Raw genomic sequence first — 13,584 nt, forward strand, 5'->3', positions numbered from 1 at the left:
TCCATAAAGCTTTCACGTTCTACTGTCTCTATCTTTTAAAAAATATATTAATTATTAATTAATTCTTTGAACAGTCAATCTATATAATCAAATTTTCGATTTCTACTGTCATAAATTGTTCAATGCTAAAGGAATTTTACAGTAGTGACACCTCGTGGCAATATATTAAAAGTTTTGAAAATAAAGGGTCATTATCTATTGCATTTTTTATTTAAAAATGTGAAGTTCTAAATATTCGCATTAAATATGCGTAGAATTACAGTTCCAAAAAGAGAGAGATATTCATATATTTTATTATTATCATTTATTTTATTTATTTCTAAAGAAATATTTCTATTTCTAATGTTACTTAAGTCTCTCTTTTTTTGCTTTGGCACAACTCTTCTTAAAATTTCCTTATTACAATTTGCAATGATGCATCATTTGGCCAATACTGTAATAAGTTATTTGTAAAATGAAATAAAATAAATAAATCATTTGTAAAATGAAATAAAATAAATAAATCATTTGTAAAATGAAATAAATAAATTATGTGTAATATTTCTTATATCATCATACGCCTGGCCTCCTTTATCATAGTGAAGATCAAAGGCTTCACTTTGAACTTCAGTGCAGACAGTTTCTTACCACCAGATAAATGTGGATGATTGGAGGAGGGAGTGAGGGGTATAATTCTTAGTGCATAAATCTTCGGTTTGTATTAGCCAATCAAAGCAGAGGTCTAACAAGTGTTTCGATAAACCTGTTTTCTGTCTCGTGTACTTTCCCTATCGCAATCCATCCCAAACCGAAGATTGCATTTGAATTCTTTACGTTATTTTATTCTCCTCACGCTGATTATTCTGTTTGAAAATCAGAATCAAGACAAGGAGCAAAAATTATTACAGTTAAGTGGATCCTGTTGTTATTTTTCTCGCTACAGTTAGGAAAAAATGTAGATGTTTACCTTTTTATTTGTCCTTTTAATTATGAGGAAGCAGAGCGAACTTCTCTTTTTGCTTTGGCGCAGCACTTCTTAAAATCTCCTAAATTTTCTAAAATTTTACATCCAATTCTTAAAATGGATGTAATTATTTGCAAAATGTAGTTTTTATATAAAAATTAACAATGCGGTTTCTAATAAATTTCATCCTTTAAAGTATTCTGTTAAGATTTATAGATTTGTATACAAAATATAATATTTTATATGGCTGTTTTGTTTTCAGATTAAAAGGGAAGATTGTATAAATGAAACAATCATGAAAGATTAGTCACAGGGTTATTACAAATTAATTATTTAAAATTAGTAATATAGGATTTGTTTCTCGCCACCATTTTGGGTTGTTTCGAGATTGGTTGAGGGAGGAGTTATACAATTTCAAGGTTGTCACTTTCAGAAAGAAGGGATTTTTTCCGGGATTACTTTCCTCCTCCCCATTTTCCCCCCTCTTTAGCAAACAGACAAACCAACCCGATACACTAATGGCTCGAGATGATTTGGTGCTAATCTGGAAAGCTGAAATCATAGTTAGGTAAAGTCAGTAACTGAAGTTTACTGAATTAATTAAAATTATACATTTGCGCACACAATGAGTGCTCGCACTTAGGGCCGGACTGTTCATAAAAGGAATTACCTGGATTGTCAAGTTCAAAGTGGGGCGCTGTCATTAAATAGCGAATTAGGTGGTCCCCTAGGGAGCCAAATTTCAGGAAAACAATCAAATTAAAAACAAAATGAAAAACTTGAATTAAAATATAAATAAAGATGTCTTTATTTCAATTCCTGTGTGCGCAGAGGAAATGTGACGATTAATTTCTTTACATTTCTGAGAATTTATTAATATTTCAAATCTTTTATTTACATTAAAGATAATATTTTAGCGAAATTAATTTTTAATTTGTGACGTCGGGTCAAGGTGACCCCAGAAATTTTGATGCGCAATAACTCAACCATTATAAGACAGTCGCCCACGAAAATATTTTCCAGTTTACAAAACTCTGCCTACATCTTTTGGGTTGTTTGGGAGGGGGGGGGAGGAGTTGATACGAGCATGGCTATGCAAAAAGGGAAGCCCATTAGATGCGATGCCCTCATGTTCCGATACAGAAGCATAAACGTTTCTTGAAAGGTTACACCAATGGAAAGGATCTCCAAAATCAGCTGTGCACCTAGGCTCCCTGATACCAACCCACGGTCCTGGGTATGCCTAGGATGCTATCGCCATCCACTTCTGGGTGAAAAAAAAAAAAAAAAAAAAATTCGGATATTTTGAAATAATAATACTAAAATCCACTAATACTAAGAATCCACTTCAGGAGGAAGTGGATTCTTTTGCTTGAATCTGTCCCGAATTTGGCTACGCCCGCAACTCGCTTTCAAGGTGGACCCTTAATCTGGAGTTCAGCCTTTTGCTCTTATTCACTTGACTCTTGAGTGTTTTTTATTCCTTCTTTTTATCTATTTATTATACTTCACGTTATTTTCCATGCCTTTACTATAGAAATGTTTTACAATTTCTTTCATGTCCAAAGAATTAGCAATATTTGATTCAATAGAAATCGATGCTCACCGAATGGCGGTACTCGATTGGACTTCACATATAACCCCTTCCACCAACCCCTCCAAAGGATATTGCAAGAAGTTATTCTTAAAGAACTTGAGGAAGTTTTGTAATTACTTGAGGCTTTAAGCGAGATAACAGATTTTACGTGTTAGCATTTTTATCAACTTTGGCAGTCATTTGGATATTTTTAATGTTTTATCTGATTTTTATCATATATTCTGACAGAATACTGTAAAGAAGCGCATTTTTGAAAAACAGGTGCTTGAATTTAAGTGACACTTTCCACCAAATGCGTAAAATCAAACCAATGGGGAAACCTTACCAGCTCGGTGGTGGTATGAGAGTTTCGCCACTACTTTTCAAGTAACTTCGCTGGAATTTTAATACGAATGAACTAACTGCAGTAATAAAAGTAAGAATGCGTGCTTATTTAATTTTCATTTTGTTATTACCTCGTCATGCCAATCAGAACACATTTATTTTGCTTCCTTTCAAGCGTGTTTAAGGTCAACCTTAGACGCTTTCGCAATTCTATCCCCCTTCCCCTTCTCCTAACAAAAAAAAAAAAAAAAAAAATTGCTCTTCATGCTTTTCACAATGATCAGGAATTTCTAATTTGTTTGTCTTCTATAAACAAATTCCAGATTCCTAAGTGCGAAATGCTGGGCAAATGTTTTATCACAGTATGTGATTTCTTTTTCGTTATTTTTGAAGTAAAAATAAATACCCATGGCCATTACAGTACTCGTAAACCATGACTGCTTAATTTTTACACTTTTTCTTTATTTATAATTTTCCCATTTAATAGTTATGTCTGTCTAGTCGTGCGTTGGAGAAAAATCATAAAAAAAAAAAAAAAACTTGGGTGCACTTTGGGGAAAAAAAAAAAAAAAGGGTGAATTATAGTATTCTTGAAGTATGATAGTTATTTCTAATCTGCATTAATTTTTTTGATTAGAGAAATATTGCTGAAAAAAATTTCTTTAAAATTCCACGTTGTATGTTGCCTACTTTTTCATAGTTTTGTGCACTTAGATTTTACCAATTTTGCTACCTCATAGCCTTAATATAGTGAAATATTTTTTTTTAATAAGACTGTTGTTATTAAAGGTATTTTTTTACTTTATTATTTGGTATGATGTCAGAATTATAACGTTTTAAAGTTCCTCATATTATTATTATTATTAGCTTTATCCCAGGGGCTCACATCTGGTGAGTATGGGCTTGGCACACCCAGGGTCCTGAGCTGGATATCATCATTCTTCTTTTTCTTGGTGATTCCCTTCTATTTCTTTCTCTCTCAAGATAATTCAGAAATTTTTTTTTTTGGCTGGTGCAAGGAAGCCTGAGGCTTATGTTGCACCAGCCAAAAAAAAAAAAAAAAAAAAAAAATCCCTGAGAGAGAGAGAGAGTCAGAAGTAGAAGGGAATCACCAAGAAAGAGAAGAATGATGATATCCAGCTTAGGACCCTGGGTTTGCCAAGCCCATACTCACTAGATGTGAGCCCCTGGGGTGAAGTCTACATCCTTCCTAAAATGAGGCCTCCAGACCTGAATGCAGTACTCAACATGTGGCATGGTTGTTTCCATATACTTAATAAATTCCATTAATTAGCTCTGATAATTACAAGCTTATCCAGGGACAACTAATGGAACAGTTATAAGGTCTTATATTATATGAGAACAAACGTTTAGAATAAAGTGCAACTCATAGGAAAACTAATAAATTAATGTCACATGAAATGGCTAATAAATAATATTGCCGATATTATGCATATTATAATATATTATGCAGAATTGTTGTCAAAAGACAAGATAATTTTTTTTTCTGTAGCATTATGGCCTTTGGACGTAGTGATTTCCGGCAGTTCTTCTTCAGCTCTAGGATTGTACATTTGAATTTAAGATTTTCATAGAGCAATGTACATTGTTGGTTATGGAGGAAAGTTTTTGCAGAGCAGTAGAGTCTGGCCTGGCAAAGTTTGTCAGCAGAATGCTAGACTTAGTGTTACCATATGGGACTAAGTGATTAGGCTTATATGTTTGAGGATGAGCATTCCTTTATACAGTATTTCAAAGACAGTACTTGTATTATTTCACTGTCAACTTACAGGGATATAAGAGTCATCAGGGCTGCACACTTTCATATATTTAACTATTGACATCAATCACGTTGCCATGTGAAAACTGAAAAAATTAACATGATGGGACACAGCACATAAAAAAAAAAAAAAAAAAAGGCAGCCATAACAAACTAGCACCATCTACAAACTTTGCATGCAATAGGATAATCACTTCCTTATCCCTGCTAGCAAAATTCCTGTATATCATTCAAAAATACCCCATGAGCTGTACAGGCAGCCTGTCTGCACTGCTCAGAGAACATCATATCTGACTGCACAATTACCTTCACATCTTTTTCATTTTCCACTACCCTGAGTGTAATACTACACAGTTGGTACTTTAAACCCATATGCAGTACTTTGAATTTGGCAATGTTGAGCTTCAATTGCCATTTCCCTACCCATCCTTTTCTAGATCTTGTTGCAGTAGCACACTGCCATTATTGTCATTAACAACCCTGCCAACCTTTGTATCATCTGCAAACTTGGACATTAAGCCTGATATATTTTCATCAGTATTATTGATAAATATAGAAAACAACAATGGGCCCAACACCAAACCCTGGGGGACTTCAATAATAACATTAGTCCACGAAGAGCAGTGTCTATTGATTATCACTCTCTGTCTTCTTCCACTCAACCATCTCGTTATCCATAGCAGCAACTTTCCCAGCCACACTGCACCAATTTGAGCAGGTGTCTTATGTGCAAGAGTATCAAAAGCTTTCCTGAAATCCAAGTATATGATATAAAAATATTTTTTTCCATCCATTCCTTTGTGACCATATCGTAGTATCCAGTTAAATTGGTCAGACAAGATTTCCCATTAACAAATCCACGCTATGTCTGAACTGTAACTGTAGTCTTGTCTAGATGATCCTGCATTACTTCTTTAACCAGTGATTCTATTATTTTCCATGGAACAGAAGTTAAACTAACAGGTCTGTAATTACTCATATCACTCTTTGATCTCACTTTTTGAATTGGGGATACATGTGTACATTTCCAGTCCATGGTGACCTCTCCTGAATCCAAGGATGCTGTCATAATTATGGCTAAGGGTTTGCTTACTTCCTTCATTGCCTTCTTTAATATAATTGAACAGATCCCATCCATCCCAGGTGCCTTTCTTATGTTCAACTTCAACAATTTCTCTTCCACTTTCCTCTCAGTTATTACAAAATCATTTAGCTCCCTGTTAGTTTGCCTGGCATCTACTTCCTAAAGAATTCCTCATGTGTGAATGTAGATGCAAAATACTCATTCAGTTTGTCAACAACCTGAGCAGGATCATTAACAGTCAAACCATCAATATAAAGTGAACCAATTCAATTCATTCACTCACTTCCTTCTAGTGTTTACATAAGTTGAGGTCTTTGTTGTTTTTTTTTTTTGCATCCTTTGCCAAAGATTACTCATAATCTGCCTTCATTTGCCTAACCTCCTTTGTGACTTGATTACATACTAGTCCCAGCGGCTCACATCTGGTGAGTATAGGCTTGGCACACCCAGGGTCCTGAGCTGGATATCATCATTCTTCTCTTTCTTGGTGATTCCCTTCTACTTCTGATTCTTGTTCTCTTTCTCTTTCAGAGTGACTCAATTTTTTTTTTTTTTTTTTTTTTTTTAGCTGGCACAGCAAAAGCCTCAGGCTTCCTTGCACCATGTGGCTAATAATAACAATAACAATATCTGTTATAGGCTTATGTGTCACTTGATAATTTATGTGCATCTCATGCATTTTTCTTCTCTGCCATGAGTCTCATTAGTTCATCTGACATTCATTTAGGCCTAAATCTTGAAGAATGTTTCTTAGTTGGTATGAAAAGCCTAGTAGCTTCCAAGATTAATTCCTCGAATACTTCCAATTTAGAATTTGTTTATAGTAACATCATCATTTTGTCCCATTGTATTGAATTTAAAAACTGAATGAAACCACTGTAGTTACCTTTTTACAAAAGCAAAAACCCTTCCCCTTTACCTTTTGATGGTAGTTACATCATTAAGTAAATCCCAAATCAATACACTGTGATCGCTGCCATCTAGTGGTTCTTTTATCTGCAAATTCTTAATCCATGAATAATCACTGCTGATAATCAGATCTGTAGAAAAGTCATCCAATAAATCCACAAAGTCTTGCTAACTGTGAGTGATCAACCCATAAGTTTCAGTCAATATCTGGAAAATTAAAGTTCTCTACCTTGTCTTTCTATAGAAAGTATATCTGGTGAGTATGGGCTTGGCACACTTAGGATCCTGAGCTGGATATCATCATTCTTCTCTTTCTTGGTGATTTCCTTCTATTGCTGATTCTCTCTCTGTCTCTCTCTCAGGGTAACTCAGAAATTTTTTTTGGCTGGTACAGCATAAGCCTCGGGCTTCCTTTGCACCATATAGCTAATAACAATAATAATTCTGATTTACCGGCCAACTTTTATTTCTCTCTACACTTTTTTTGTTTTGCTTCTCAGTGTCATTATGCCTATAACACACTTCTACTGTCATTTTTGCTTTCTCAATTCTTATGTCACACCAAACTGACTCAGAATTGCACTGGCCACCCATGTCAACTGGATGCACTGGCTTTGATTTTATGTGCTTCTTAACTAAGAACATAACCTCTCTTCCCCCCATTACATTATACTCTCTATATTCAAATTCTGCATCCCTTATATCTGGGTGACACCATATCTCTGATATCCCAAGTGTCCAAATTTGATGTCTTGACCAGCACTTCAATTTCATCAAAAATATTTGCTATGTTCCTAGCATTTGTGTACATGCAAGTATACATGTGCCTGTTCTTACTCTTAGTTATGCTAACACATCCCATGTATTTTTTTTGTTCCATGACTCCCAGTGTCCTTGAAATCTCTGTCACTTTGCCTTCCAGGCTGCTTGTTCCAATATAATCAGTGCAAAAATCACTTTCACCTCTGCCTGCAGCAATTGTTAATCTATTATTTTGTGTATCCCCCAAGCTACAGTTATCCCACCCACCTAACACTGCTTTGATAGCATCAGCAAATATTCTTGCACCCTTTCTATTTAAGGTGTATCATATCCCTGTAGAAGCAATGTCTCCTGTTAAAAAGCAGAGACCATAGTGAGAAAAATTCTACCCCATGAGCCTTGCACAGTCTCTTCAGGGCCAAATTGATTGACAAGGCTCTCATTATTTATGACAGTTTCAAATTTAACTTTAACTTGCGACTTTTTTTTTTTTTTTATGTTGAACATTTTCTGTCAACATAGTTGGTGAAAGCAAGCTCGGAGATAGGGACAGGCCTCATTATCCAATTTTCCAACCAGAAGGGCAAGGTATATGCCTTGTAGTTCTTGATGATGTCATCCATAATGATGACGAAGAAGAGATATGAGGAGAGAATGTCTCCTTGCCTCACACCCGATGTTGTCAAGAATTCTTCTGACTTTGTGTTTCCAGTACTCACATAGTGTGGCATTGCCTATAGTAACTCCTAATGGCAGCTACTAAGCTTCTGCTAACATTTTTGTTCTCCAACATACTCCATAACTCACTCCATGGAACTTTGTCAAATGCCTCCTTAAGGTCAAGGTAGCAAACATGCACTTCTGAGTTGTACTTAATGGATTTCTCAATAATCTGCTGAAGCATAGAGATAAGATTTTATGTGCTTCTTCCCTTTCTGAACCTGCATTGAGCCTCCTCCAGCTGCTCCTTCACCTCTTTTCTGAGCCTCATTTTTTAGTATTAGAGAATACACTTTCTCCGGTACACCAAGCAAGGAAATGCATCTGTGGTTTTGGCACTTTCAGTGGTTACCCTTTTTTAAAAATGGGCATAGTGACTGATAAATCCCAGTCTACCAGTATCTTCTTACTCTTCCATGCCAGCTGCATCATTCTCAATAGAAGATGCATCACCCTTATGCTTTACCATCTCAGGTGTTATGCCATCATGTCTGGCTGCCTTTGCGCGCCTCCGTAGCCAGGTGGGAAGGAGCAGCAGTGCGTGACACATGCTTCTTGATTAGACTGGGGTTCGATCCCGTCACCACCAAATACGGAGGATGCGGAAAGGTCAGGGAATGACCACCGCATATTCCCGGAGCAATATGGCCTTAGTTACTAATGCTCCTAAAAACCAAATAACATACTGGCTGCTTTTCCAGCCTTCGTCTTCATGCTGCTTCTGTGCACTAAATTGGCAAAACCATGTTTGAATTAATTAATTAATTAATGCAAAGTTGGATTTAGATAGTCTGTGGCCCTGTTGAACCTATATTTAGAAGCTCTAAAAATAAGGTCATCGGCGAGGGTCTTGGACTAGTAATAAGTGCATTATTCTAGAGCAATCACGCCACTTCATCTCTGTAAATTTAGCCTTGATGAATTGGCACTTTTCCACCTAATTGAGATTTTAGTTTACTGTATTAGTAAAACAGATGCATAATCCCCCTCCCAAATAGAATTCCATATAAATGGTGACATTTTTACATTGGAATCCTGTTGTTGGGATTCCATAACATTGCCAGTTAATTTGAATTCTTTTGAGTGGATTTACCAGTAAACAGAATTAAAATTTCAATCATATGAGAAATTTTGCAACGTCAGAAATCACCCGCACCACCCCATTATACAAGGCTAGAGTTTAAGTTCACACAACCTTGCATTCTGGAGTAATGTACATGGTCATACGATTCCAGATTGCATTTGCGCATATCATGTATTCAACTTCATATCTTACTAGTGATTAAAAAAAGGTGGGGGGCAGGTTGCAGTTGAATGATTATTGCTGTGTTGGTTCTAACAGAAAATTTGCAAACTGCTGTTGTTTGGTGGGCACCTCCTGAAGTTAAATGTTTCAGTATCCAAGAAAACTCCACACCAGATATGTGCAGAGGTGGTGTGCCATTTTGCTGAAATTAAGCCTTACTCTCTGCACACTGGCAGAAAATTCTTCTTCTTGTAAGCGCTCTGCTTATAGGCAGTCCTCAACTCTTTGAGAAATATAAGCTACTTGGTGGTTTCTTGCCATCTTTTATATTTGTGCACACAGCTCTGTGGCTGTGTGTGTGTGTGTGTGTTGATGTTCAGTGTGTTTTTGGGGAAAGAAAATACTACCAAAATATTGAGTAAAAATTAAAAACTTCATGTGTGAATATGGATGCAAAATCTGGAATTCAATTTGGCCACAATATCAATAGTTGTGTCATCCATATATAGTAGGCTAATGTGATTCATCTCTTTATTTCCAGTTTTAACATATTATGCAAAGAATTCCTTGCTAAATTACTTTGCATCTACCTTAACTTGCCTATCCCCCTTTCCCCTCTTAGTTACTTGATTGCAGACTATATTTGCTGTTGGCTTCTGTGTTCACTTGGTAATTTATAACCTTCCCCTGCATTTTCTTTGCCACTAATCTAGTTCAGTCAGTTCATCTGACAACTATTTAGGTAAACCTAAATGGACCTTGAACAATATAAATTAATGGGTGACATGGAAGCCTATGATAGATATAAGCTGGTCTGTAACCAAGTCACAAAGGAGATTAGGCAGGCAAAGGCAGATTATGAGAAATCTTTGGCAAAGGATGCAAAGAAAAACAGCAAAGGGTTCCTTACCTATGTAAACTCTAGAAGGAAAGGGATGAATCAGATTGGTCCACTGGATATTGATGGTTCAACTGTTGATGATCCTGCTCAGGTGGCTAACAAACTAAATGAGTATTTTGCATCTACATTCACACATGAGGAGTTATTCAGGGAGGGAATGCCAGAGGTGAATGAAACTCTGGCAGTGAGCTAGATGATCTTGTAATAACTGATTGCAAAGTGGAGGAGGAGAAATTGTTGAAGATAAACATAAAAAAGGCACCCGGGGTGGATGGGATCTATCCAGTTATATTAAAGAAGGCAGCAAAGGAAGTAAGCAAACCCTTAGCCATAATTATGAGAGCTTCTTTGGATTCAAGGGAGGTACCCATGGACTGGAGATGTGCAAATGTGACCCCAATTCACAAAGGAGGATCAAAGGACAACACAAGTAATTAGAGACCTGTTAGTTTAACTCCTGTTCCAGGAAAATTAATGGAGGCACTGGTTAAAGAAGCACTGCAGGATCATCTAGACAAGACTTCAGTTATAGCTCGGACACAGCATGGTTTTGTTAAGGGAAAGTCTTGCCTGACCAGTTTGATTGGATACTATGATGTGGTCACAAAGGAACTGGATGCAGGGATTAACTTTGATATCATATATTTGGATCTTAGAAAGGCTTTTGATACTGTTGCACATGGAAGACTGCTGCACAAATTGGAGCAGTGCGGCATTGGAGGCAAATTGCTGCTATGGATAAAGGGATGGTTGAGTGGGAGAAGACAGAGTGGTAATCAATGGACACTGCTCTTCGTGGACTAATGTTATTAGTGGAGTCCCTCAGGGTTGTGTTGGTTCCCTTGTTGCTTTCTGTATTTATAAATGATATTGATGATGGTATATCAGGCTTATTGTCCATGTTTGCAGATGATATGAAGGTTGGTAGAGTTGTTAATGACAGTATGCTGCTGCAACAGGATCTGGAAAAGTTGAGCAGATGGGCTGAGAGGTGGCAAATGAAGTTTAACATTGACAAATGTAAAGTACTATATATGGGAAGCAGTAACCCCCAGAGTAACGTATCAACTCTATGGTACTACACTGATAGTGGTAGAGAACGAAAAGGATCTGGGGGTAATGGTGCAGGCAGATATGAAGTTTTCTGAGCAGTGCAGATGGTCTGCAAGAGTAGCTCATGGTGTCTTGTCAATGATATACAGGAATTTTTCTAGCAGGGATAAGGAGGTGATTATTCCCTTGTATAAGGCAATGGTCAGGCCACACCTTGAGTACTGTATACAGGTCTGGAGGCCTCATTTTAAGAAGGATATAGAGCTGTTGGAACGAGTACAGAGAAGGGCAGCAAGATTAGTGAATGGAACAAAGGGTTGCTCTTACGAAGAAAGGCTTAAGTTTTGCAAATTACAGAGTCTGTAGACTAGGCACTTGCGAGGTGATCTGATTGAGGTGTATAAAGCCTTGAATGGTTTGATCATGCTCAGTGCTAATGGGATTCTTGCTCAGAATAATCACCTGATAAGGCATAAATTCAAATTGAGGAAAAACAGATGTAGGATAGATGTGCGGAAGTTTGCCTTTAGCCAGCAGGTAGTTGGTTGGTGGAACAGACTTCCATCCTTTGTTGTGGAAGTTGATAGCCTAAATAAATTTAAGGCTCAGCTGGACAGGTATTTGGAATGAATGGAGGGGTGAAATGGGAGTGGTTTTTTTTTTTTTTTTTTTTTGGCTGATGCTGCATAAGCTTGCTTTCTTGCATCATATGTCTCTACTAATGCTAATATCTCTTAGTTGGCATAAAATCCTTAGTACTTTCTGTGATCACTTCCTCAAATGCTTCCCATTTATTTGCAGTGTAATTCCAGTTTATCTGATATTTAACTTTTGTAACTATAGAAAGATGCAAACCTGTATTAATATATTATATGTCAGGTTTAGTTTTTATTTCATTTATGTTTTATTTTTGAATATAATGTTTTGTTATATTTCATTTATTAAGTTTAGATCTCATTGGCACGAAGACTGGATTTCAAACATTTTTAGTTTGATATTTGGAATTCTGTTAGGTGATTATACTTTAAATGGGTTACAAATAAATTAAATTGTGTGGGAAAGTGCATTCTTTAATTAATTAGTTCACACAAATAGCATAATCATGGAATGAAAACATAAATTTCTTTAACAGAATATTTTTATTGCAATCTAGGTGAAGTTTTATTTATCAGAAGGGACTGTAGCTGCTGAAATTAGTCTCCAGACATGCTGTATAGGCTAATTTTAGTTTTGTTGCCATTATTTTTCATATACAGAAGAGTAATTCCAGATTTTAAACCACAGTCTTTTAGGTAAGTATAATTTTTACAAAGTATAAAAAATGTATGAAATTCAAAATATATATTTGATCTCTGGCAGTTTCTCAACATATTTTTGTGAAGTACTCGCTTATCGATAAAAAATATATTTTCAGTACCTACAATTTCAAGAAGTTTTTTTATATTATGCCAATTGTTTAAACTTTAAATACCACTTTAATAAAATGCAGACAAATCATCCCACTAATCTAGTGTGGTGATACGCTGAAATATTTTTGATTTTCTTCATATTTTATTTCAATAAAATATTATATATATATATATATTATTATGTATAATAAAATATACTCAGACTAGTTTATGTTAAATCTGTTTATTTCCACCTGTTCTGGAAATGGAGGCACGAAATTTATGAAATACACACACACACACACACACACACACACACACACACACACACACACACACACACACACACACACTGGCCAAAAAAAATATGAACCTTTTGTATTAAGACAGTTACAGACAGAAGAAATGCAGGGATGCAAAGAAAACTGTGACTTTGGGTGAGGATGTGCTGCCTCATTGAGTATAAACACTGCACAGGCTGTTCAAGTGCAGTAATCCAAAACCAAAATGGGGAAAATGCATGATTAATCAGACTTTGCAAGATGGTCTTATCATGGGTGCACATTTAGCAGGAGCCACAATTCAAGAAACAAAAGATATAATTGATTTCTCGAAAGCATCCATCTCAAAAGTTTATAACAACAGGAAAACAAGCCATTCTTCCACATCTGAAAGACATAAATGTGGCAGAAAACAATACTTGAAGAGTGAAACCATCATACTCTAAGGAGGACTGTATAGAAAAATAGGACATCCATTGTGCAGCAAATAACATCTGATTTTTAACCAAACCCAGAACTTCCCTATTTACTATGTACATGGAATTGGTCCTTGAGGTTGTCACAGACATTCTCTCAGATAAGCCAGACAAGCTGTA

The 13,584-nt window shown here is 36.0% G+C and overlaps 1 protein-coding gene across 1 annotated transcript in view; it reads left to right on the forward strand.

The window, feature by feature from the left end:
- The first annotated feature begins 634 nt into the window (after positions 1-634).
- LOC150084997 (adipocyte plasma membrane-associated protein-like) overlaps positions 635-13,584 on the forward strand; it is a 36,320-nt gene continuing 23,370 nt past the window's right edge. The window contains exons 1-2 of the mRNA XM_090375701.1: positions 635-886; positions 12,473-12,611. Coding sequence (XP_090231827.1) covers positions 12,526-12,611 — 86 coding nt within the window. The 5' untranslated portion in view covers positions 635-886; positions 12,473-12,525. The remainder of the gene's footprint in view (positions 887-12,472; positions 12,612-13,584) is intronic.

Source organism: Mastigoproctus giganteus, chromosome 6 (assembly GCF_048544385.1).
Source record: "Mastigoproctus giganteus isolate SK-2022 chromosome 6, ASM4854438v1, whole genome shotgun sequence".
Taxonomy (NCBI): domain Eukaryota; kingdom Metazoa; phylum Arthropoda; class Arachnida; order Uropygi; family Thelyphonidae; genus Mastigoproctus; species Mastigoproctus giganteus.